Source organism: Suricata suricatta, chromosome 17, assembly GCF_006229205.1.
Source record: "Suricata suricatta isolate VVHF042 chromosome 17, meerkat_22Aug2017_6uvM2_HiC, whole genome shotgun sequence".
Classification (NCBI taxonomy): domain Eukaryota; kingdom Metazoa; phylum Chordata; class Mammalia; order Carnivora; family Herpestidae; genus Suricata; species Suricata suricatta.
Window position 1 is genome coordinate 20,853,217 of NC_043716.1, and position 25,378 is coordinate 20,878,594.

Genomic DNA, 25,378 nt, shown 5'->3' on the forward strand with positions numbered 1-25,378 from the left:
CATTGCCACCAACAGTGTATGAGGGTGCCCATCTCTCCACACCCTCTCCAACAACTGTAGTCTTTTGCTTTGTTCACAAATGTAATATTTTTGATATTGTATAACTATGACATGTATCAGCATTTGGAAGCTCTGCTTAACATAGTGAACCAATGTTCCTTCTTTTTTTCTTTTCGAATTTTTATTTAAATTCTAGTTAGTTAACCTACAGTGCAATATTGGTTTCAGGAATAGAATTCGGTGATTTACCACTTACATACAACACCCAGTGCTCATCACAACAATGCCCCCTTTAGTACCCATCCCCTATCTAGCCCATCCCCCACCCTCAAAAATTTTTTTTAAGTTTATTTATTTTTGAGAGAGAAAGAACATGAGTGAGCAGAGGAGGGGCAGAGATAAAGGAAGAGAGAGGATCCCACGCAGGCCCCGCATTGCCAGTGCAGAGCCCTACATGGGGCTCAAAATCATGAACTGTGAGATCATGACCTGAGCCAAAACCAGGAGTTGGATGCTTAAATGACTGAGCCACCCAGGTGCCCCAGACAAGGGCTCCCTGGGTGGCTCGGCTGGTTAAGAGTTGGACTTCGGCTTAGGTCATCATCTCAAGGTTTGTGAGTTCAAGCTCTGTGTTGGGCTCTGAGCTGACAGCTCTTCAGATTCTGTTTCTCCCTTTCTCTCTACCCCTCCCCGACTTGCACTCAGTCTCTCTCTCAAAAATAAATATTAAAAAAAAATTTAAAAAAGAAAAGTTTATTGATAAGTTCCATATTTCATCTTGAAACTAATCTTTAAGAAACTATTATTTATTGAGCTTTGGTGTAGTATCAAAGAATATCCACATTTATCTGAAAGGCTGTTAAAATATTCCTCTTTCCCAATACATATTTATGTGAGGCCAAGCTTTCTTCATATGCTTTAACCAAAGACGAAATATCACACCAAATTGAAGGCAGAAGCAGATATGAGAATCCAGATGCCTTCTGTTAAGACCGACATTAAAAAGATATGAAAAGTGTAAAACAGTGCCATTATTTTAAACTATACATTTTTTTTGTTTTTGAAAGTGTAGTCAAGTTTCACTTAACAATGCTATTTATGTTAATATAAAATGAGTTTATTATTATTTTGAATTTTAATTTATGACAACTATTATAGATAGTCCACATAAAAGCTTTCTGGGTTCCTAATAATTTTAAGAATGTGAAGCAGTGCTGAGATAAAGAAGTTTGAGAACTACTGGCTTAAGATGTGCTTATGACTTTGCTAATTTGATTTTAGGGGATTGATCCATTTTCCTTAGATACTCTTGCAAAACATGGCATAGTAGCTCTTCGCAGAGCAAAAAGAAGAAATATGGAAAGGTAAGCTTGCAGATAATTATGTGTCCTAAGTTCTTAACAGATTAAATTGAAATGATTCCATGATATTCCTTTTAGTTTATATGTAAATTGTTGAGCAAAATAATAGCATACATGTTGCAAATTTTGTTTTTAGTTTCAATAAATAATGGAAATGTTAAAAATCAAGATTGGTAACCTACCTCATAACTTTGTGAAGGACAAAGAAGGTTTTAATCTTCTTAAAACAGATTTTAGGGGCACCCAGGTGGCTCAGGCAGTTAAGCATCTGACTCTTGGTTTCGGCTCAGGTCATGATCTCATGGTTTCGTGAGTTTGAGCCCCACATTGGGCTCTGCATTGACCGTTCGGAGTCTGCTTGTGAATTTCTCTCTTTCTCTCTCTCTCTCTCTCTCAAAAATAAAAAATTAAAAAATTGATAATTAATAACTAAAAGTCTTCTATTAGGTATCTTTTCACCTTTAAGAAATTAATTCTTTAATATTTTCTATAATCAAAGCTATGGTGACCTATGTAATTTCAGACCCTCTCTTGCTTGTGGTGGAATGGCTGTGAATTCTCCTGAAGGCCTCAGTATAGATTGTTTGGGGTATGCTGGTCTTGTACATGAGTGTTCATTAGTAAGTATATCTGTGGGCGGTGGTCATAAAGTGAAGAGCAAACTTTTGTTTGTTTTTACATACTAAACCTTTTATGTCTGAATAATCCCCAGGATATATTTTACAATTTATTTATCTAAATGTTTGCTAGGAGTTCAAATATAACTTAATGTTTTTAATGTGTATTAGTTATGTTTGATAAGAAAAATTCACATGAAGTTTTGGATTCTAATATTATAAACTAGGACTTCATTTCAAGTTATATCTCCTGGATGATCCTCTAGGGTGAAGAAAAGTTCACTTTTATCGAGGACTGTGTTAACCCTCGTTCTGTCACCTTGTTGGTTAAAGGACCAAATAAGCATACTCTCACCCAAATCAAGGATGCTCTAAGAGATGGACTTCGTGCCATCAAAAATGCCATTGAGGACGGTAGGCTCTCTTTTATGATGGATATGAACCTTATGTATTTTTAAAGTAGTACTAAATCTGTCATGACATATACAGTATCATAGAAGATATGAATGATAACTATTCTTTCATTTCACTTTGGACATTTCTAGCGTAGATTGTGAAGATTTTTCCATTGGAATATTTGTATTAAGTATGCTGTCCTTTTATTTTTTTAATTTTATTTTTTTATTTTTATTTATTTTTGAGAGACAGTGCAAGCAGGAGAGGGTCAGAGAGAAAGGGAGACTCAGAATCCAAAGACAGGCTCCAGGCTCTGAGCCAGCTGTCAGCACAGAGCCCAATGTGGGGCTCGAACGCACGAATCGTGAGATCATGACCTGAGCCGAAGCTGGACGCTTAACCGACTGAGCCACCCATGCACCCCTAGAAATTTGTTTTTAAAACCATGAAAAGGCTTTTATAGCTTAGAACACATTCCGTAACCTTAGATGCAGTGTAATTTTAAGAAAGGTTAGCACAGGATATTGGCATTTGTTATTTATTGATAATTTATAAACTGCCTTCTAAAAGGAGTTGGGGTAGGTAATTAAATAAAAAACACACATTTAAAATAGAACAATAAGCACATGGAAAAATGCTCCACATAATTAGTCATTAGGAAAATGGAAATCAAAACCGCAAAGAGATGCCATTTCACAGCTGTTAGGATGGCTGTAAATCAAAAAGCTGGATGATAATAAACAGTGACAAAGATATGGAGAGATTGGAGCCCTCGACATTGCTGGTGGGAACTGTTGGAAAACAGTAGGGAGTTCTTTAAAAAGTTAAACACAGAGATATTATATGACCCAGCAAATCAACTCTTAGCTATACCTTAATGTGCCTTTGATCAAAGTGTTCCAGTTACATTTGTAAAGACAAACTACACCAGTGAGTTGCCTTTGCATCTTTTTTGAAGATCAATTGTCTGTATTTGTGTGGTTTTATTTCTGGGTTCTTACTGTGTTCCACTGATCTATTTGTCTATCTCCATGTTAATATACTGTCCTGACTACTGTAACTTTATAAGTCTTGAAATCAGCAGTGTTAATCCTCCCATGTTGTTCTTTTCCAAGCTATTTTGGCTATTTAAAATCTTTTACATTTCCATATGAATTTTAGAATCAGCTTGTCAATTTCTACCAAAAAGACTGCTGAGATTTTGATTGGAGTTTCACTGAATCTGTAGAACACTTTGGGAGCAATTGGTATCTTGATATCTTAACAATATTGAGTCATGGTATATCTATTTTACCTTTTTTTTTAAAACAAGTTTAATTTTTTCAGTTTATTTATTTATTTTGAGAGAAGGAAACAGACAGACAGACAGACACACACACACATACACACACACACACACACACACACACACACACACACAATCCCAACTAGGCTCCATGCAGTCAGTGCAGAGCCTGATGAAGGGTTGGATCCCACAAACCATGAGATCATGACCAAAAGTCAGATGCTCAACTGAGACATCAAGGCGCCCCTATTTGGGCCTTCTTGACTCCATCTCAGCAATATATATAATTTTTTACCTCATCAGTATTTTGTAATTCTTAGTGGTATATCTTTTTTTTTGGATGTGTCTATGTATTTCATGAATTTTGATTCTATTGTTCATGACGTCCTTACAATTTCAATTTCTGATTGTTGTTAACATATAGATGTTGATTTTTCTTTACTGATCTTGAATTCTGCAACCTTGTTAAATAAACTCACTTATTCTAGTAGCTTTCTTATAGATTTAATTGAATTGTCTATATAAATGATCATGTCTGCTAATAAAGACAGTTTTACATGTTTCTTTCCAATCTGGATAACTTTTATTTCTTTTTCCCCTTTATTTCATGGGCTAGAAGCTTCAGCAAATTGTTGAATGGAAATAGTGAGAGTGGGCGTCCTTTCCTTGTTCCTGATAATAAGGGGAAATACTCAACCTTTCTCTATTGTGTTTAATATTTAGCTGTAGGTTTTTCCTGGAAGCACTCTGTCAGATTGAGGAAGTTCCCCTGTCTTCTGAGAGTTTTTATCATGAATAGATGTTGGATTTTGTCAATTGCTTTTTCTGTTGATCTATTGAGATGATCATATGGTTTTTCTTTTCTAGTTTATTAATGTGGTAAATTACATTGATTTTCAAATGTTCAACCAATCTTACATTCTTGGGGTAAACCCTACCTACTTATGATGTATTATTCTCTTTAAAAACGGATTACAATTTTTAAAATTAAAAATTGTGGATATAAGTATATAACTTGTCATTTTAAGAATTTTAAGTGTTACAGTTCAGTGGCAATAAATACATTCTTTCACACTGTAGCCATCACGATCATCTATCCACAGAACATTTTCCATCTTAAATACTGAAACTTCATACCCATTAAATAATAACTCTTGATTCCCCTCTCCTCCCAGCTCATGGAAGCTACTATTCTACTTTTTGTCTCTATGAATTTGACTCTTCTCTATACCTCATTTGAATGGAATCATCCAGTATTTGTCTTTTTGCATCAGCTTATTTCACTTAGCATCATATCTTCAAGGTTCATCCTTGAATGATATATCAGAACTTACATGGTTGTTCAGGCTGAATAATGCTACATTGTACATATATGTACCACATTTTATTTATCCATTTATCCACTGATGGAAACTTAGATCACTTCACCTTTTGGTTATTGCAAGTGATGCTGCTATGTATATCATCCTTTCTATATATTGTTGAACTTGATTTGCTCATATGCTGCTAAGAATTCTTTTGTAAGTCTTATTTATTTATTTTGAGAAAGATAGAGAGAGTGCAAATGAGGGAAGAGCAGAGAGGGAGATACAGAGAGAAGCATAAGCAGTCTCCCTGGCAACACAAGGCTCGATTTCGTGAACTCTGAGATCATGACCTGAGTAGAAGTCAGATTCTTAACCAATTGAGCCACCCAGGCATCCCTATGCTGTTAAGAATTTTTATATCTATATTCATAAGGGGTATTTGTGTATTTACTTGTAATGCCTTTATCTTTTTTGCTGACATCATAGAATGAGTTGGAAAATATTCTCACCTCTTTAATTTTCTAAAAATGTTGAATTCTTGTGTAGAACTGTATTATTTATTTCTTAAATGGTTGATAGAATTCACCAGTAAAGCTATGTGGGTCTGGAGTTTTCTTCATGGGAAAATTTTACTATGAATTGAGTCTTTTTAACAGATACAGAGGTATTCAGGTTATCTGGGTTTTTTTTTTTTTTTTTTTTTTGAGTTTGTGTCTTGAGAAATTTGTCCATTTACTCTGTCAGGATCATCAAACTACTGCCCATGAGCCAAATCCTATTTGCTGCCTGGTTTTGGTAAATGAAGTTTTATTGGGGTACAGCTATGCCCATTCACATATGTATTGCCCGTGGCTCTTTTGTGCTATAGTGGCAGAGGGGACTAGTTAAAAAGAGGGGTATGGCCCACAGAGCCGTAAGTATATATAGCTGATCCTCTGTAGAAAGTTTGCTAATCCCTGATCTAAATTTTCAAATTTATTAGCATAAAATTGTTCATAATATTCCCTTATTATTATGCTTCTAATGTCCATGGAACCTATAGTGATGTTACATTTTTCATTTCTGATGTTCATTTTTTGGGGCATTGTTCATTTTTATTTTATTGATTTCTACTCTCATTTTTATTGTTTTCTTTCTTCTGTTTATATTAGGTTTCATTTACTCTTTTCTAGTGATAAAGTTGGAAGTAGAGGTCATTGGTTTGAGACCCTTCTCCTTTCTGATATAGGCCTTTAGTGATATAAGTTTCTCTTTAGGAATTGCTTAAGTAACATCCCACAAATTGCGATATGTTGTGTTTTCACAGAATGAGATCAGGGAGGTTTTCAAAGTTACTGCCAATGTTCTGTTTCTTAAGTTGGGTGGGAGGTACAAGAGTACACTTATTTGTGCATTTATTCTTTATACTTTACACATGTAAATATTCTTTTGTGTATATTCAGTATTTTACAGGAACTTTAAAAAGTTTTTTTAAATTATGTTTTAATTCCAGTATAATTAACATACAGTGTTACTTCACAGGGAACTTTTAACTTTTCAAAAGTGTGAATGGGAAGCAAGGATGTAATCACCTTATGGGTAGACAACTCTTATGAACAGTTTTGTTGTGCAGGGAGGTGCAGGAAGGGGCTAATAATTAACAAATGATATGGGATGGGGCACCTGGGTGGCTCAGTTGTTTAAGCATTCGACTCTTGATTGCCGCTCAGGTCATGATCTCACGGTTCATGGGTTCAAGCCCTACCTCGGGCTCTGTGCTGACAGTATGGAGCCTGCTTGGAATTCTCTCCTTCCATCTCTCTCTGCCCCTCTCCTACTTACTTTCTCTCTCTTAAAATAAATAAACATTTAAAAAAATGATGTGGGATAAAGGAGAGATTCTTTTTGTGTTGTTTTGTTTTAAAGATGGGTGATTCCAAAACAAATTTGCTGATTCAAAGGAGACTCGTAAACTTTATAAAACCATACCAACAGATATAAAAGTCATATCCTGTTGTGAAAATTGATGTTTTTAAACAGAGCTTTTGCCTTAGAATAATGAGAACACCTATATTTTTCCTCAGGTCACAGTTTGGGTTTTGCTTCAGTACAGAAAACAAATACTTCATTAAGTCTCAAGAATTCTATACCGAAACAGTGGCCAAATTATCTTGGCCTAAAATTTTTTCAAATCAGATATTATAATTTATTACCTGTCCCTATACATGATAAATAATTACCTTTTACATGTAGTCATAAAGGAATAAGAGGAAGGTGGGAGGTATGTCTCCTTTTACAAACAGTGAAATAAGCTGTTTGCAGCCCATTGTCTGTACCATGCCCAGTTATTTAATGGTGTGTAACTGAAGGATGCTTCCTAAGACATCTAAGTAGTCACTGAACTATGCAACTTACTTTATTTCTGTGTCTACGTAGGTATCTTTTAGATGTAGGCAATATAATAGAATGCACTTGAATAGCTAACTGCTTTTTTTTCTGTCCCCCGCACCCTCCCCGTATGGAATATCTTGTCCATCTTTTTTTCCTCCAATAGGTTGTGTGGTTCCCGGAGCAGGTGCAGTTGAAGTGGCTATAGCTGAAGCTCTTGTTAATTACAAACATGGGATAAAAGGAAGAGCTCATCTTGGAGTACAAGCTTTTGCTGATGCCTTACTCATTATTCCTAAGGTACAACTATCCTAATGGCCAAAGAACGACTGGTCAGGTCTAAAGGTATTGGATTACAGATTGCCCACATGATCAAACACCAGAATAGAAAGAGTTTTAATTTGCATTTCCCCACCCAGTTTTGTCTAAGATATTTTACAGCAGAAGCAGGGGAACTTTTGGGTTAATAGCTCAGAATCCTTGTCAGGGTTTCATGAAATAACTGTTGCCCCCTTGCTCATCTCTGAGCTCTAAAAGTTGAAGTACGTCCAGAAATTTTCTACAACAATGGTTCATGATTAATCATAATGAAAAAGTTTAGAACTTAAAATTTAACTAGACTTTTGCGTAGATTTTTGTTTTGTTGGTGGTATCCAAGGTATTGTTACTTTAAACTGTGGGAATGGGAACTCCAAATACTAGCGCGCCTTTGTCATTTTCATTATAATTCCTAGAAAAGGAGAGAAACCAGATATTTTTTCCGTGTATCAACAGAAGGAAACAGAACTACCATTCCTTTTCCTTTGCCTTAATCTGGTTGTGAACCACTTAGAAACACAGAAGACCATGTCAAAGATGTTCTTACCATGAATTAAAACATTAAGAACATGGCTAGCAAAGTCTCTTTGGTAATTACTTTACAATTATTCACAGTTTGTAGAATCTTTGAAAATCAGATATCTATTTTTCTCTTTCCCCAAAACAGCAAAATCAATAAGTACGGATCAAGTAGTTGATAAACCGGTAAGCCTCGTATACAGCGGTAGTTTCTTTTTACTTATCAGCTGTTGGTTTGGCACTACTTGGAAATAAACCTGGTGTGGAGTCTGTAGCTCCATTCCTGTTTCCACAGGTCATGACTCTCTTCATGTTGGACATAAGCCTCGGCTAGAGGGACAAGAAGAGAAGAAACAATACCATTCTACTTCTCTACATTTTTTTACATTTTTATTTATTTAAGTAATCTCTACACCCAGTGTGAGGCTCAAACGCACAACCCTGAGATGGAGTCACATGCTCTTCCAGTTGAGCCAGCCAGGTGCCCCTCTTCCCATTTTTTATGAAATCTTTTGCAAGGAGGGAAATTACTGTAGTGGGGTGGGGATGGGGGTACTCTAATGCCCTCAGAGATTAGTGTGATGTACATAGGGAAAATGTTTAAGTAAATATACAAACTGCTGGAGACATAAAATAATAATTTGATTTAGATTAAGGACAGAAGTCTGCAAGGACACCTGGGTGTCTCAGTCAGTTAAGCATCAGACTCTTGATTTTGTCGCAGGTTCTCAGGTCATGATCTCACAGTTGTGAGCCTGAGCAGAGTTGGGCTTTGCACTGGGCATGGAGCCTGCTTAAGATTCTTTATCTCCCTCTCCCTCTGCTCCTTGCCCACTCATTTGTGTGCATGCACTCTCTCTCTCTCAAAAACAAAACAAAACAAAACAAACAAAATGCAATTCTTTAAAAGTAGAGGATTATTGTATTGAATGTTTTTTCACAAGACTATTCAAATATATGCGTGAAGGCATTTCACACATCTATTTATTATTATTTTTTATTCCTAAAGGTTCTTGCTCAGAGTTCTGGTTATGACCTGCAGGAAACCCACGTAAAAGTTCAGGCTGAACATTCAGAATCAAAACAACCTGTTGGCATAGACTTGAACACAGGTAAGAAAGTGAAGAAAAATTAGCTGCTTGGTAAAGAAAGAGGTTATACTACCGTGACCCAGAACTTATAGTAAGGGGGCAGAGATTTGGATGATTTCAGTATTTAAATTTTGGGTGCCCTTAATTTACTTTTGAACTTTTAAAAGAAAATATTCTTTGAAGAAATTGTTTTTGAGTGCTTGTTTGACTCTTGAGATTCACACAGAAGAAAAGAGACAAAAATCCCTGCCCTTGTAACCGTAAGTTATAGCAGGAAAGGCTAGGCAGTAAATAATAGCCTTAATAAGTAAGTTCCCGTAGGATTTATGAAGAAATACATTGTATGAAGAAAAAGAAAAGCACCGTATAAGGATGACTGTGAATGCCAGCGTGAAAGGGTGGGGAGGGGTTTGCAATTTAAAAAGAGAGGGTGCTCAGGGTAGGCCTAATTGAGAATATGTCTACAGAAAGAAAGGAAGTGAGGGAGTAGCCATGTTGGGGAACTGGGGAAAGAGTATCCTAGGGAGAGAGAACAGCCAGTAGAAAAGCCAGTGTCCGAAGTTTTTGAGGAGGAGGAGGGAGATGAGAGAAGTAATAGATTGTGCAGGGCATGTGGGCCAGTCTCAGGACTTCGACTTTAACTGTGGTGAAATAGGGAGCAATTTTCAGTAGAGGTGGGACATGGCCTAATTATGTTTAAAAGGATCACTGTGGTTGTTCTGTGGAGGGGAGTCCACTGAACAGCTGGAAGGTTGGAACTGCCATCAACCACATTGAAGAACTGAGGTGCAGCAGGTTGTGGGGGGAAGGCAGTACTGAGTTTTGGCAAAGTTAAGTTTTAAGTGTCTGTAGATTTTCAAGTATGAGTCTGGAGCTCGAGAAAGAGGTCTGTGGGCACCTGGGTGGCTCAGTCAGTTAAGTGTCCGCTTCAGCTCAGGTCATGATCTCACGGTTCGTGGGTTCGAGCCCCATGTCAGGCTCTGTGCTGACAGCTAGCTCAGAGCCTAGAGCCTGCTTCAGATTCTGTATCTCCCTCTCTTTCTGACCCTCCCCTGCTCACGCTCTCTCTCTCAAAAGTAAATAAAAAACATTAAAAAAATTAAAAAAAGAAAAAGAAAGAGGTCTGGGTTGGGGGCGCCTGGGTGGCTTAGTTGGTTAAGAGCCAACTTCTTCTCAGGTCAAGATCTCATGGTTCATGGGTTCAAGCCCCACCTCGAGTTCTGTGCTGATAGTCGGGAGCCCAGAGCCTGCTTCAGATTCCGTGTCTCCCTAGCTCCCTGCCCCTCCCCCACTCTCTCTGTCATGTGTGCGCGCGCTCTCTCTCTCTCTCTCTCTCTCAAAAATAAATAAAACATTAAAAGAAAAACTTTTTTTTAAAAAAGAAAGAGGTCTGGGTTGGAGATAAAAGCTTGAGACTCACCAGAGTGCATATAGTTCAAATTAAGAAGACTGGATGAGATCACCTAGGAAGTGAGTGTAGACAGAGAAGGAAAGAATCCAGGACTGAGCTTTTGGGTATTTGAAAATTAAGTGCTCAGGGAAGAAGAGGAAAAACCAGGAAAGTCAACAGAAAAGGAGCCACTAATACAAAAGAAAAAAATCAGGCTGAGCATGGTGGCCTGGGAGACAAGTGGGAAAGAGTAGTCAGGAGTCTGTGTTAAATGTTACTGATGGAGGAGGCCTGAGAACTGGCCATTGGGTTTGATTTGATACCATGGAGCTCACTGTGACCTGGACGCTAGTAGTGTTGGTGGTACATAAAGTACTGTTAGATGAGATAACCAATATTAACAGACTACATCAAGAGTGTAGTGTTAAAATTGTTTTTACTTTGCAGGTGAGCCAATGTTAGCAGCAGATGCAGGAATTTGGGATAATTATTGTGTGAAAAAACAGCTTCTTCACTCTTGGTAAATTCACATAAGGGGACATAATTCATAAATTCATATTTAGGGATATAGTGACATTAAAACTTGTTTATTATTTTTATACTCTATAGTGGAAAAACAGTTAAGTGTATAAAAAGGTGTGGTATCCAGTTATTAATGCTAGCTTCTGTTATTTTTCAGTCCCTTTTCCATTTTAATTCTAATAGTGTGAGATATAAGAAATGTTTATCTTCCTGTTTATTTGAGAGGGAAGGGAAAGAGGGAAATTGACTAAAATAGTACCACATGATAGTGGAAAAAGGCAAATAGTGTGCCAAAAATGAGCTCAGTTTTGACAGAATATAAAATCAAACTTTTACTTTATCAGCAAAGGGGTTGAAATTATAAGAGGTGATTTTTGTATTTATAATAGCTTTGTCTCATAAGATCTCACACCAACATCACTGATGAACAAAGTACTTTTAGTAGCTGATGATTCCTTATTATCTCTTTCCTCAGCGCAGTGATTGCCACCAACATTCTCCTGGTTGATGAAATTATGCAAGCCGGCCTGTCTTCTCTTAGAGGGTGATTGAAGTTCAAAATCAACTCTTCTGGAAGCTGAGATTTAAGTACACCTTATATCCAACTACCATTATATACTGAGCCATTCTCAAGTTTTGCCCAATAAATGTAGTTTATGTTTGTTGGTCTTAGCAGTCGCAATAATACTTCATCAATGTGTAAAGAATACAAGAAATATTTTCACAGTAAAGGAATAATAATGGAAATATTTTTCCTTAAGAGTTCTAACATCTGGGGCACTTGGCTGGCTTAGTCAGAAGAGCATTTGACTCTTGATCTTGGGGTTGTGAGTTTGAGCTCCACATTGGGGGTAGAAATTAAATAAGTATATATGAAATAATAGAGATATATATTTGGTCTTCCTCCTCAGTTCCTGTCATAAGAGCTTTTAAAACTTTTCTAATTTCCTGAGGAACAGGGGTGATAGGAACTTTTTTTGTTTTTTTGTTTTGTTTTGTTTTTGTTACAGTATTTAGTCTTAGCTTCCACTTCCAGCCTGGAGAGCTTCTCTTTTTATTTTTATTATTATTTTTTTTATAAAGACAGAGAGTGCAAGCAGAGGAGGGTCAGAGAGAGAGAGAGAGAGATACAGAATCTGAAGAAAAGCTCCAGGCTCTGAGCTAGCTGTCAGGGGCTGAACCCACAGACTGTGAGATCATGACCTGAGCCGAAGCCAGAAGCTTAACTGACTGAGCTGCCCAGGCGCCCCTAGCCTGGAGAGCTTCTACCACCACTGGAATCTCTGAAATTAATAAGTGTCTTTTTGTATGCTAATGAGTGACTCTTCATGGGCCCTTAGGAGGGCACTTGGGTGCCAGAGAGACCAATCTGGTAATGGGAAGTTTAGAACTTCCAATGTCTCCCCCACACCACCCACTCTACCCCTCTACCTCTGGGGTAGGTAGAAGGGCTGGAGATTGAGTTACTAGGTCATAGGTCATGCCACAGGTTGCTTAGGTCATGCCTATGTGATGAAGCCTACCTAAAAATTTCTAAATATTGGGGTTCAGAGAGCCTCCAGGTTGGTGAGCATGCGACGGGAGAGTTGGTGCACTCCAACCCTCCTGAGGACAGAAGCTCTTGTGTCTGGGAGCCTTCTGACCTCACACCATGTACCTCTTCACTAGGTTGTTCATTTATATCTTTTATAATGTCCTTTATAATAAGCTGCTAAATTTAAGTAAGTGAGTTCTGTGATCTGCTGTAGCAAATTATCAAACATGAGGAGGGGGTCATAGGAACCCTAATTTGTGGCCCAGTGGGGGACAGTCTTGTGGGATTGAGTCCTTGGTCTGTGGGGTCTGCACTAACTCCAGGTAGTAGGTGTCAGAATTGTTTGTAGAACACCCACTTGGTATCTGGAGAGTTGGAGAATTGATTGGCATGTGGAAACCCCACACACATTTGAAGTCAGAAGTGTTGTGAGTAGAGGAGACAGTTTTCCTTTCGTAGGCTACTGCACTTTTCATAAAATAGAATCCATGATGATTCTTAGATCTTTCGACAACTTTTAGTGAACAAAATATGGAGCACAGGCTTCCTAGTACCCAAGTCAATTTCCAGTTTATCAGGAGGTATGAATATAATAGGACAACATTTTATTCTTTTTTGAAAGTCCTTCAGTCACTTCTTGCTGCCACTTGTTCCTCTTATAAATATGACATCACTTTGTGAGTATAGCTTTGGGTTTCATTGATACATGACAGTTTATTTTGACTATAGTATATTATATTTTACCTGGCTTTTTGGTATATATGATCAGCAACTTACGCTCTGTGCTAGCTCTCTGACTGGATGGTTAAATAGAGTAGGGTCTCATCTGCAAAGGTGGGGATTGTTGGCACCAACATTGGGAAATAATTGTTTTTGGCTTTGAATGCAGCTTTTCTGTTTCAGTACTATAGCAATAGCTTTCTTGTTTGAAACACTGGGATTAATCTGTTTTTTTTTTCATTATCATTAGGCTACTTCCATTGATGCAAGTTGATAAGAGATTAAAATACAGCAGGTGCGTTAGTGGCACTTGGGCCTGATAGTGCATATAAAAGGTTTGTTTAACCATTTCCTGCCTTAGTTGAAAACCCATACTTTTGGGGTACCTGAGTGGCTCAATTGGTTAAGTGTCCGACTTTGGCTCAGGTCATGACCTCATGGTTCATGGGCTCAAGCCCCACAATGGGCTCTCTGCTGTCCATGTAGAACCCGCTTTGGATTCTCCGTCTCCCTTCTCTCTCTGTCCCTTTTCTGCTTTCTCTCTCTCTCTCTCAAAAATAAACAAAACATTAAAACAATTTTTAAAGAAATAAAACTTATACTTTTATACCCGTTTTTCTCCTGATTTGGTATGTTGTCAACATCTTTCCAAGTTAATAACCATGCTTCTGTGCCATATAATTTTTTTGTGGTTACATGACATTTCATTGTATGGCTATTCTGTGAATTTTTAATTGTGTTTTCAATATTTTCCCATTAGAAACAAATATTTCCTCTTTTATCTTCTATCCTTGTGTTATAGGATAGGCCTTTTAAGATGTGTATATAATGCATACTGCCAGACTTTTTCTTTTCTATGTAAAATGTTTAAATTATGAAAAATTTCAAATATATCAAAAATACTGAAAAAATATGATAAATACCTTTGTATTCTCCACCTAGGTTTAACAAATAGTAACATTTTGTCCTGTTTGCTCCCGTTTTTCTTTAAAGAAATAAAGTGCAGACGCTATTAACTTGCCCCTCTTTCCCACCCATACCCCATGTTTGCTTTTCCCGCCCTTTCTCCCTAAAAGAAGCCTGCCGAGAGGCAGTCTTTGATCTTTGGTATGTATCATCCTCATGCACTTAAAAAAACCTTTTCATATGTATGCATATGCCTGTAGCAATGCAAAAATTTTATTTTTGGGTATGAAAAGTGTATAAAATGTATATACTTTTGCTGCTTTAATTTCCTACTTGACATATAGTTTTGCGATTTATCCATTCATTTTTGCTGTTTTCAAGTATTCCAGTGTATTTCTATACTATAATGTACTTATCCATCAATGGACCTTTTGGTTATTTCTAATTTTACATCATTTTAAACATCACAGCATTGAGCTTCTAAGTATACATGTCTCCTTGGGCACATATATGAGAGTGTTCCTAGAGATTATACCTAGTAATGGAATGGCTTGGGTTTAGTGTTCCTCATCTTTATATTTACTAAGTGGTTATACCACCTTACATTCTCTCCTGCAATGTATGTAATGTATATAAGGGGTTTCATCCCCTTATAACCTTACCAAGTCTTGGTATTTTTAAAGTCTTAATTCTTGCCCATCTGAATTCTCGCCCATCTAGGCTAATTTGGCCTAATAGCAGTTGCCTTGATTACTAGTGTAATTGAACATATTTCTGTAAATCTATTGGCCATTTCAGTTCTATAAAATTGCCTATTCACATTGTTGCTCATTTTTTCAATGGGTTTGTCTTTCAGATTGGTACACCTATCTCTGTCTGTCTATCTGTATTTCACAATATTTTCTCCCAGATTGAGGCCTTCTCACCTTTGCAAAGTACACAGAATAATCTGATACACATATTTTTATTCCTATATACTGAATTTTTTGTGCCTTTACAAGAAATTCTTCTCTACTCCAATAATAAAGATATATTCTTATATTTTATGAGTTTTCAGATTTTATCACTTTTAGGCCTTTAATTGATCTGGAATTTATTTTCATGTATAGTATCTGTTATGGATCTAATTTTTTTCCCCCACATTGCCCACCAAGTGTTCTCAGACTCGCTGATTTATGATATCCCCTCTATCATACATTGCATTCTCTTGGGTTGATCAAATTTTTAAATTTGTGTTTGTTTCTGGCTTAAATATTTTGTTCCCTTGGTCTGATAGATTATTATAAAACAATATTGATATACAATATTGTTTTAATTCTTAAAACTTTGTAAAAAGTCTTGATATGTGGTAGGATGGTTCCCCAACCCCTTCTTTATTTTCTTCAAAATTGTTTTGGCTATTACTAGATCTCATCTTTTCCTTCTTTCATATGAATTTTAGGATAAGTTTGTTGAGTTATGTTTAGAACTGCAATTATTTTATCGATTATTTCAGATATAAATGAATGTAGAATATATGTACACACCTCTCACTCATAAATATTTAATATCATTTCATTTGTATCTTACTAAGTGCTTCAACTGTTTTACATTAGTATAAATGTTTTGTTTTCAATAAAGCTGTAGGTTTTCCATATAAAAATGTATCTTTGGTTAGCTTTATTCCTATGTGTCTTGTTTTGGAAGCTATTATCAATGGGATGTTTAAAAAATTGTACTTTTTAATTATTTGTCACTGTACTATTGGCCCTTTATGGAGTTTCATATATTGGCTTTTGTATTCCACAACCTTGCCAAACTCTTATTACTGCAGTAGTTTTTCTGTAGATTATTTTGGATTATTTGGGTTGATAATAACAGCTCTTTAATCTAGTCCTTGTACAACTCTGTTGTTTTTTTGTTGTACTGAGCTTTCTAAGACTTTATATGTTCAAATGGAAGTGGTGATGGCAGTCACCTATATTTTGGTCTTGCCTTTAGAGGGGATGTTTCTACTATTTTACTAGTTTTGTTTTTTACCGTGAAATGTTGATTGATAGCTAGATACATAGGCTTAAGTCTGTACCTATTTCTGTTTTGCTAAGAGGTCTTTAAAAAAAAGTTATGCTTATTGGATTTTATCAAATGCTTTATGTACACATTGAGATTTCTTTAATCTGTTAAATGTGGTGACCTACTTTAATAGATTTTTAATGTTAAACTATTCTTGTATTCCTGAGATAAATGTTGTTTGATTGTACACCACATTTGATGATTCTAAGATGCAGATTTTTCACATTTTGTCATTAGAATATATTTCACAGTCAATGGCATCTTCTAACTGCTTTTGTTTGAACTTGGTCACCTGAAATTCCCTAGTGTTTTAGTCAGCAACCATTTAAGGATCACTTGAGGAAGAAATATTAGTCTTTATTATTGATTGAAAACTTTCATTGTTATCTTCTGGTATGTTAAAGAAAGTTTCAGCATCGAAACTTTGAAAATGTGTGCCAGTGGCTTAGAAGAAAATGCCAGAAGAATGGTAGAGTATCTTCAATGAAATGTACCCCACCACTGCTTGATGGCAAGAATGAAAATCAAAGACTCTGAGCTGAAAAGTGATTTAGAGGAATTAGACTCTAAATATGGAGATCTTACCTTATTTATTTTTTTGCTTATGTTTTCCTTGTTATGAATGCATGAGAATGATGGATGACAAAACCTATGTGAGTCTAGAAAATCTTCTTAAGTGTGGAATAAAATGTCTGAGGTATAAGAAAGCATTATGTTATGGTTGAATGACAGCAGATTTTCTTTCTTAGTATTTAAAGTAACAGTGTATCTCATAGTCAGTGACATTTTGAATTCAGTGAAATTTTGTATTAACTTTTTGTACATTGCTGCACTTGACGCTAATATTTATTTAAGTTTTTGCATGTGTTCAAAATATTATTGGTTCTACTTGTTCATTTACTACAGCCCTTTGTTGATTTATGATGGAATTAAATCCTGATAAACTCATCATAAGTTGAAAATATCATAAGTTGAGGGCCCCTGGGTGGCTCAAACAGTTAAGTGGCCGACTCTTGGATTCAGCTTGGTTCATGATCTCGTGGTTCATGAGTTTGAGCCCTGGTTGGGTTCTGGGCTGACAGTGGGGAGCCTGCTTGGGATTCTCTCACCCCTTCTCTCAAAATAAATTAAAAAAAAAAAAAAAGAAAAGAAAATACCCTAAGTTAAAAATGCATTTGATGTACCTAACCTACCAAACACCATATAGTTTAGCCTAACATACCTTAAACATGCTTTTGCAGCATTTTAAAGTCAAAATCTTATAAATTAAATCATTGTAAGCTGGGGACCATCTGTATCCTTGTCTTATTTTGGTATAAATGACATATTAACCTCATAAAATGAGTTGAGAGTGGTTTCTCTTACTCTTTTCTTTGGAGTAGTTGAGTCATTAAAATGGAGAGTTCTCTTCTGGATAATTTGGTCTTAGGCTAGTTTTTAAATGGGAGGGATAGAGTTTTGATTCCTGATTCAGTTTTCTTCATTGTTGGTTTCCTTTAATTTTATGTTTTTTATTTATTTTTGAGAGACAGAGAGAGAGACAGTGTGAGCAGGGGAGGGTCAGAGAGAGAGAGAGATACAGAATTTGAAGCAGGCTCAGGCTCTGAGCTAGCTGTCAGCACAAAGCCTGATATGGGGCTCAAACCCATGAACCGTGAGATCATGACCTGAGCCAAAGCCGGACGCTTAACCGACTGAGGCACCCAGGTGCCCTAGTTTTCTTCATTGTTATAGGTCTTAAGTGTTTTATTTTCTTTTGAGTCTGTTCTGATAATTTATATTTTTATAGAAACCCTCTATAAATTGATGCTTTTTCCTTTGTATTACTCTAGAGATGCTGGCTCTTTTAGCTATGATGGGGTAGATGAGGTGGGTGGAGAGAAGATAATATTTTTCCTTTTCCATTCTTTTACTTTCTTGGTTATTAAGTTAAAAAATTTTTTTAATGTCTTTATTTTATTTTGAGAGACAGAGACAGAGAGCAAGCAGGAGAGGGGCAGAGAGAGAGGGAGACACAGCATCTGAAACAGGCTCCAGGCTCTGAGCGTTAGCACAGAGCCCGATATGAGGCTCAAACCCACAGACTGTGAGATCATGACCTGAGCCGAAGTAAGATGTTCAACCGACTGAGCCACCCAGGTGCCCCATGTTACTAAGTTTTAAGTATGGCTCTAAAAACAGCCTATAACTAGATTTTTATTTTAAAAATTCAGTCTGACAGTTAAAATATTTTTTTAATGTTCATTTTTGAGAGAGAGAAAGACAGACTGCAGGTTCGGGAGAGGCTTAGAGAAAGGGAGACAGAATCTGAAGCAGGCTCCAGTCTCTGAGCTGTCAGCACAGCTTGAACTCATGATCTGTGACCTGAGCTGAAATTAAGAGTCAGCCACTTAACCAAATGAGCCACTCAGGCATCCCTATTTATTTTTGAAAGAGAGAGAAGTGCAAGTGAGGGAGGCAGGAAGGGGGATAGAGAAAGAGAGAGAGAGAGAGAGAGAGAAAGAAAGAAAGAGAATCCCAAGCAGGTTCCACACTGTCAGTGCAGAGTCTGACATGGGACTTGAACTCACAGGCCGTGAGAGCATTACCTGAGCTGAAATCAAGTCAGATGTTTAACTGAGTGAGCTGCCCAGGCTCTCCTCTGACACTCTTTTAACCGGCAAGTTAATTTTTTTTTTATGATTACTGATATATTGGATTTATTTCTCCCATATAATTTTGGTACTTTCTGCTTACCTCTTTTTTTTTTTAATGCTTTTCTTCTTTTACTTCTATTGAATTGATACAGTAGTATAGTTTATTCCCCCCTCTTTACCCTCTGCTCATTTGGAAATCATATACCTTATTATTGCTTTAAAGATTTTAACTTGCATACTTAACGTAGTTACTGACTTTCTGCTCCTCCCTATCAATAAAAACTCCTTAAGACATTTTAAATGTGGTCATTCCCTCTTGTTTTACATATGTTCTTATTTAATATTTTAGTCTCACCTTATTTTTTAAATCCCCTAAGTTAGTCATAATAATAATTATTGTTTTATATAGCTAGCTATTGTTTATAGTTTCCATATGCTTATTCATTTCTTCACCATTCTTTCTTGAAATTATCTTTTTCCATCCAGGCTCACTTTCTTTCTTACTGATGCATATATCCTTGGTCCTTGTTGTGCAAGTCTGGTGGTGATACCCTCAGTTTTCCTTCCCTCAAGAGGTTTTTAAAACTGCCCCCCTTCCACTGAGCAGTAATTTAGCTGAGTGGAGCATTCCAAGTTAACCATTATTTTCTCTCAGCACTTTGAAAATATTATTCATTGTTTTCTGCTATTGCATAACTGTAATTTCAACAGTATTGCCAAAGTCCCCTCAGGAGGGGTTGTGCCAGTTTGTGTTCCCATCACCAATTTGTAGAGCATGGGAACCCACTTTTGCCTTTTTATTTTAGACTCAGGTAGCATAAGGGTTTTTTTTTTTTTTTTTTTTAAGTAAGCTCTATGGCCAATGTGAGGCTTGAACTCTCACCCCCGAGATCAAGAGTCAGGCTCTACTGACTCAGCCAGCCAGGTGCCCCTACAGCATAAAATCTTCATCTGCGCCTGAGCACAGTGCAGACTTTGGGCTTCAATTTCTTGTAGGAGCCCTGAGCAGAGCCAGTTTCCTTACCGGTTTGCGTGGCGGTGAGGTGGGGAGAGTTTGTCTAGCATCACGGAGAGGTGGTCTTTCCAAGGCTCTTCTTTCACTTAGGGGCGTGGTGTCAGCTCCATCCTTCAAGGATGGCCGTGTTCCTGTGTGGGCATCAAAACTGGACACTGGACTGGATCTTATGTCTAGTTTCATATTTTCCTGGGCTTCTATCTACGATTCACCTTTAGAGTTTATCACTCTGTGTGGGTTTTCTCATGAGGAAAATATACCTCTCTTTTAAACTTCCATATAGTTTTTATTTTTTGTTTGTTTGCTTGTTGTCTGCTACTTTTCATTCATTTAAATTGTGTAAAATATGAATAACATAAAATCATTTAAAGCATACAGTTCAGTATTTAAAGCATTGAGTTCCTTTATATTGATGTGCAGCCATTATCACCATCCATCTCCAGAACTTTTTTTCTTTCAAAACTGAAACGTTTGACCCATTAAACAACAACTCCCTGTTATCTTCTCTCCCCAGCCTCTGGCAACCACCATTCTGCTGTCTGTGTCTGTGAGTTTGACTACTCTAAGTACCTCATATGAGTAGAATCATATCGTATTTGTCCTTTGTGATCGGCTTATTTCACTTAGCATAATGCCTGTAAGATTTATCTCTGTTATGGCAAGAACTGGGGATTTCCTTCCTTTTTAAGACTGAGTAATATTCCATCGTATGGGTGTATCACATTTCATTTATCTACTCCTTTGTTGATGGGCACTTGAGTTGCTTCTTCCTTTTGGCTGCTGTGAGTAATGGCTATGAACATGTGTATATAAATATCTATTCATGTTCCTGCTTTCAGTTTTGGGGATATACACCGACTTCCCCAGAGTGGAATTGTTGGATCATGTGTTACATATGTACATATTACATAACTATCAAGCAGTGTACAAGGGTTCCAATTTCCCTGCATTCTTGCCAATACCTGTTCTTTTCTGTTGTTTTTAAAAAGTTTATTTACTTTGAGAGAGAGAGGTGGAGGGGTAGAGAGAGGGAAGGAAGAGAATCCTAAGTAGGCTCCGCACTGTCAGCATGGAGCCCAACATGGGGCTCGAACCCACGAACTGTGAGATCGTGCCCTGAGCCAAAACCAATAGCTGGATGCTTAACCGACTGACCCACCCAGGTGCCCTGTTATTTTTTTTTTTCATAATGGCCATCCTAATGAGTATAAAATAGTGTATCATAATGTGCCATATAGTTTCAAGTATGCTGCATTTTATCTGGCATTTTTCTGTGTTTGTGACTTGAGGGGAGGTTCTCCACATCAGCTAAATCTATGTGCTACAACTGCCAGACCGATCCTGTTTTAATGCAAATTGCTTAACTAATTTTCTGTCTTCTGTAGAGTAGCCAATTTTTAAGTACGTGGAAATTTGTAACAATTCCCTTAAAAAAAAAAAGAGTTTATCCAAGTTTGTTTCATAAACCTCTCAGTTCCAGGTAAAGTATCATGAGCCAAGAATCGTTATCCTCGTCTGCTATTCTCCTAACAGTTTGTTTCTTACCTGTCTTTTTTTTTTTTTTTTTACAGTCCATTCCATAACAATAACTCTTTCTTTGGGATCACTTTATTGGTGCCATCACTACTGCTTTATGTTTTGATCCTGTCCGATAGTCATACATTACTACCCTCCCAACCTCCCACAATACCACTGCCATCCCAGGGTTTTGGCTCTTGAACATAATTCAGTTTAATATCTCAAGTATTAAGGCCTTGTAACAATCCATTCACTCTTCCTTTACAGCTGCCTATATAATTGTCAAAGAGATCTAGGAGAACAGGGATACAATCATTAAGGACATCCCCAGTGACTCTGTAAATAGACTTGCTTTCCTTATCCGAGTCTAGATTAAGGTCTTTAAGCTTATCAATGAGGAAATCAAGTGCCTCATGAATTAGAGTTAATCTTCAATCATACTTTTCCTGGCCAGATGTTTAGACTATCCAGGAAAGGGACAGGAATGGGAAACTGGAAGATCTGTGTTTTAGAATTTAGAAGATCAGTGATTTAATGCTTTAGTGAAAAACAAACAGGTGCTGCTAAGCTATTTCTTTTCTTTAAAAAAGTTTCTTAAAAAAATGTTTATTCATTTTTGAGAGAGCAAGCAGGGTAGGGGCAGAGAGAGAGGGAGAAGCAGAATCCAAACCAAGTTCCAGACTCCTAGCTGTCAGCACAGAGCCTGACATGGGGGCTCGAACCCATGGACCATGAGATCATGCCCTGAGCCGAAGTCAGACACTTAACCAACTGAGCCACCCAGGCACCCTGCTGCTAGGCTATTTCTAAAGATTGCCTCACGACAGACTTGATTATGGATTCTTGACTACACTACTCTTTAGGTTTTTTTTTTTTTAAATAAATATTAGCCTTTCTTTAAAGAAAGATGAGACTTGGGCATCTGAGTTGGAACCTTTACTGAGGGGGCATTATATCTGAGGACAGAGAGAGAAGAGAAGTACCAGGATGCTGATATTTCCCCAGAGCCTACAGATGGCAAGAATGGGTTTCCCATGACCAGGTTTGCCATCTTCTCTATGCTCTTGATAGTACAGAACTGAGCTGATGACAGTCACAAAAAGCAATGACTGCAGTTTCCTTCCTTCTGAGACTTTCTTAACATTTCTCAGTTACTTTGTCCCAGAGTCAGCTGGCATAGCCCCGTGTCCGCTCATTCCCTGGGCCAGGATGGAGCCAAGTGTCTTGTTGGACAAACAGCCTGTGGGCCTAAGTCTGGCTCCTGCCCAGGCAGGAGATAAATCTAGATGCAGAGGTTGAAGAACAGGTTTGGGCCATATGCTTACCTGGCAGGTGCTTCACAAAAGCTCAAGATGCATAGGGTATGGCTGTGAAAGCAGTAAGCTTAAAAGGATCTTTCCTGTTGCCTCTTTCTTCTCTAGCCCTGGAGCTGTATGCAGTGTTTGTTTGCGGGTGGGGGGGGGTTGCCACTGACATATGGGAGCCACCATTCATTGTGCTTGACTCTTCTATCCATTGTCAATGCTCCACATTCCTGACACTCAGGCAGTATACCCACGTTCTTTGTGACAACCAAGAATGCCCTTGCATTTCCAGATGTCCTCTGGAAGATGGTACCACTGAAGGAAACTTAAACTGTTCAGGATCTACCTACTTGGATATCATATATCACTTTCTTGTCTTCACTAAACTTCAGCCTCAAGAAGTACTCCTTTCTCCCTCAGCCCCAGTCTGGCTCAGAGAATGTGATGGGCTGTCTTGTGGGAAGGACAGTGTTGGAGGCTCCCTCTGTCACGGAGTTGTCTCTGTAGAGCGGGGTTGTGCTGACAGCTGAGAACGCTGGCTCTGGAACCAGAGGGTGTGGCGTCATATCCTTGACCGTCTGTTGGCTGTGTGACCTGGGGCCGGTTAACTAACCAAGATTTTCTCATCTATAAAAGGGGGACGCATTGTACCTATCTTACAGGATTGTTGTAGGCATAAGTTAGTGTGTATAAGTTGCTTCACACAGTTCTTGGTCCATGGTTTGTACTTAACAACTCTTTAGCTATTATTATTGTAATTACTATCAATGGTATGCATTAGAGAAGTGTTAGGCATATAGTTGGTTACATAAATAGAGTAAAATCAACTAGTGACAGTAACCCCCAAGCTTCTGGCCTTAGCTGTTGGAGCTCAAGAAGTGTCAACACTGCTTTGACTGTGGGACCAGGATCATGCTGCCTGGAGGCGGGTTGGATGCCTGAGAATATGCCAAAGGGGTGTGTCATGTGAGTGTTTTCTTTCCTGTTTCCCAATTTAACACAATCAGTCTCCACCCTAGACTATGATTGATATGAAACTTGCATTTTTTTTTTTTGGAGAGGGGGTGCATAACATTGCTGAAAGGCCATAAGGCCTGTGAAGCCATCTTCCCTACAAGTATAGGGTAAATATTTCTGCCTAAGCACTGTGTGACATGAGTTGGGAGCTCTTTTCTGTTGCTCCAAATTAAACTTTCTGGAGATGCAGGCTTGATCTTGAAGAGCCAAACTGACGCCATGACAGGATTCAGATAAGCCTCAGAAACTAGAAGGCCTAAGTTACTGTTTTCCCAGGAGTGACTTAGCAGCGGAGGAAAGAAAAAACAACCCACATCCACCTATTGCCTGAGCGAGCACCGCCCCTAACCCGGGCCGATCATAAGCCTGATGTTCCTGCTGTTTAGTGAGCCCGCTTAGTTTTAAATTAGCCAATCACCCCGCACCGCACCAACCTCTGCCGATGCGCCGTCCTATCCTATTGTAATCCCTGCCCCTCACTCCGCCCTTCACCCCATCCCTCGCCCCTACCGCCCCTACCGTAATAAAAACCCTGCCTGACTGATGAGAGGGCTCTCAGCACGGATCCACTGCGTTGGTGAGGTCTGAGAGACGAGCTTAAGCCCGAATAAACGCTCCTTGCTTTTGCATACGTGATTTGGACTCCCTGGTGGTCTTGGTTTTTGGTGACCCCGTAATCTAGGCGTAACAATCGTACACACGCATGTGGGTAAGCCGGAAGTGTATGGTCTCAGGGCACCAGCAATGGCCCGACACTTGAACTTTTCTACTGCCTTTGGTTAAAATTCTAACATCAGCATTTAATTCTTTTGTATTAAGCATTATCTGCTTTCTGGGTTTTTGTTTTAAGGTTTTTGTTTTTTAATGTTTATTTATTCTTGAGACACAAAGAGACAGAGCGTGAGCAGGGGAGGGGCAGAGAGAGAGGGAGACACGGAATCTAAAACAGGCTCCAGACTCTGAGCTGTCAGCACAGAGCCTGATGCAGGGCTGGAACTCATGAACAGCGAGATCATGCCCTGAGCCACCCAGGCTCCCTTCTGCACACCTGCATTTTAAACAAAAACCCAGAGGGCACCTGGGTGGCTCAGCTGGTTAAGCATCTGACTTTGGCTCAGGGCATGATCTCACTGTTCCTGAGTTTGAGCCCTGTGTCAGGCTCTGTGCTGACAGCTTAGAGCCTGGACCCCGCTTGGGATTTTGTGTCTCCCTCTATCTCTGCCCCTCCCCTGCTCATGCTCTGTCTCTCTGTCTCTCTCTATCTCTGTCTCTCTCAAATATAAATAAACATTAAAAAATTAAATGCAGGTATGAAGAGAAAAGCTAACATAGCAGGCCTGACTCATTTGAAAGGGCTGCTTCTAAGGTTGGTTCCTAGTTGGCATCTGGTAGCTTGGATATGGGGTGTTCCCCCCACCATTAACTGGTAAGAGGGGCTCACTGTGCCTAAGCTAAACTGCCAATGGTATGGTTTATGCTGAACATTTGCTTTCCTTCTGGGAG

At 38.2% G+C, this 25,378-nt stretch overlaps 1 protein-coding gene and 1 long non-coding RNA gene across 2 annotated transcripts in view; one reads left to right on the forward strand and one right to left on the reverse strand.

Annotated features, from left to right (window-relative positions):
- CCT6B (chaperonin containing TCP1 subunit 6B) overlaps positions 1–11,838 on the forward strand; it is a 28,765-nt gene extending 16,927 nt beyond the window's left edge. Inside the window, 7 exon segments of the mRNA XM_029928274.1 lie at positions 1,282–1,364; positions 1,885–1,981; positions 2,245–2,392; positions 7,500–7,633; positions 9,180–9,282; positions 11,099–11,171; positions 11,649–11,838. Of these exon segments, the coding sequence (XP_029784134.1) occupies positions 1,282–1,364; positions 1,885–1,981; positions 2,245–2,392; positions 7,500–7,633; positions 9,180–9,282; positions 11,099–11,171; positions 11,649–11,721 (711 nt within the window). The 3' untranslated portion in view covers positions 11,722–11,838.
- LOC115282307 lies at positions 8,307–24,431 on the reverse strand. Its single transcript, XR_003904589.1, has 3 exons — positions 24,395–24,431; positions 23,209–23,399; positions 8,307–8,500 (listed from the first exon to the last, which is right to left on the reverse strand). It is a non-coding gene; the product is annotated as an uncharacterized LOC115282307 (long non-coding RNA).
- Between the last annotated feature and the right edge of the window lie 947 nt (positions 24,432–25,378).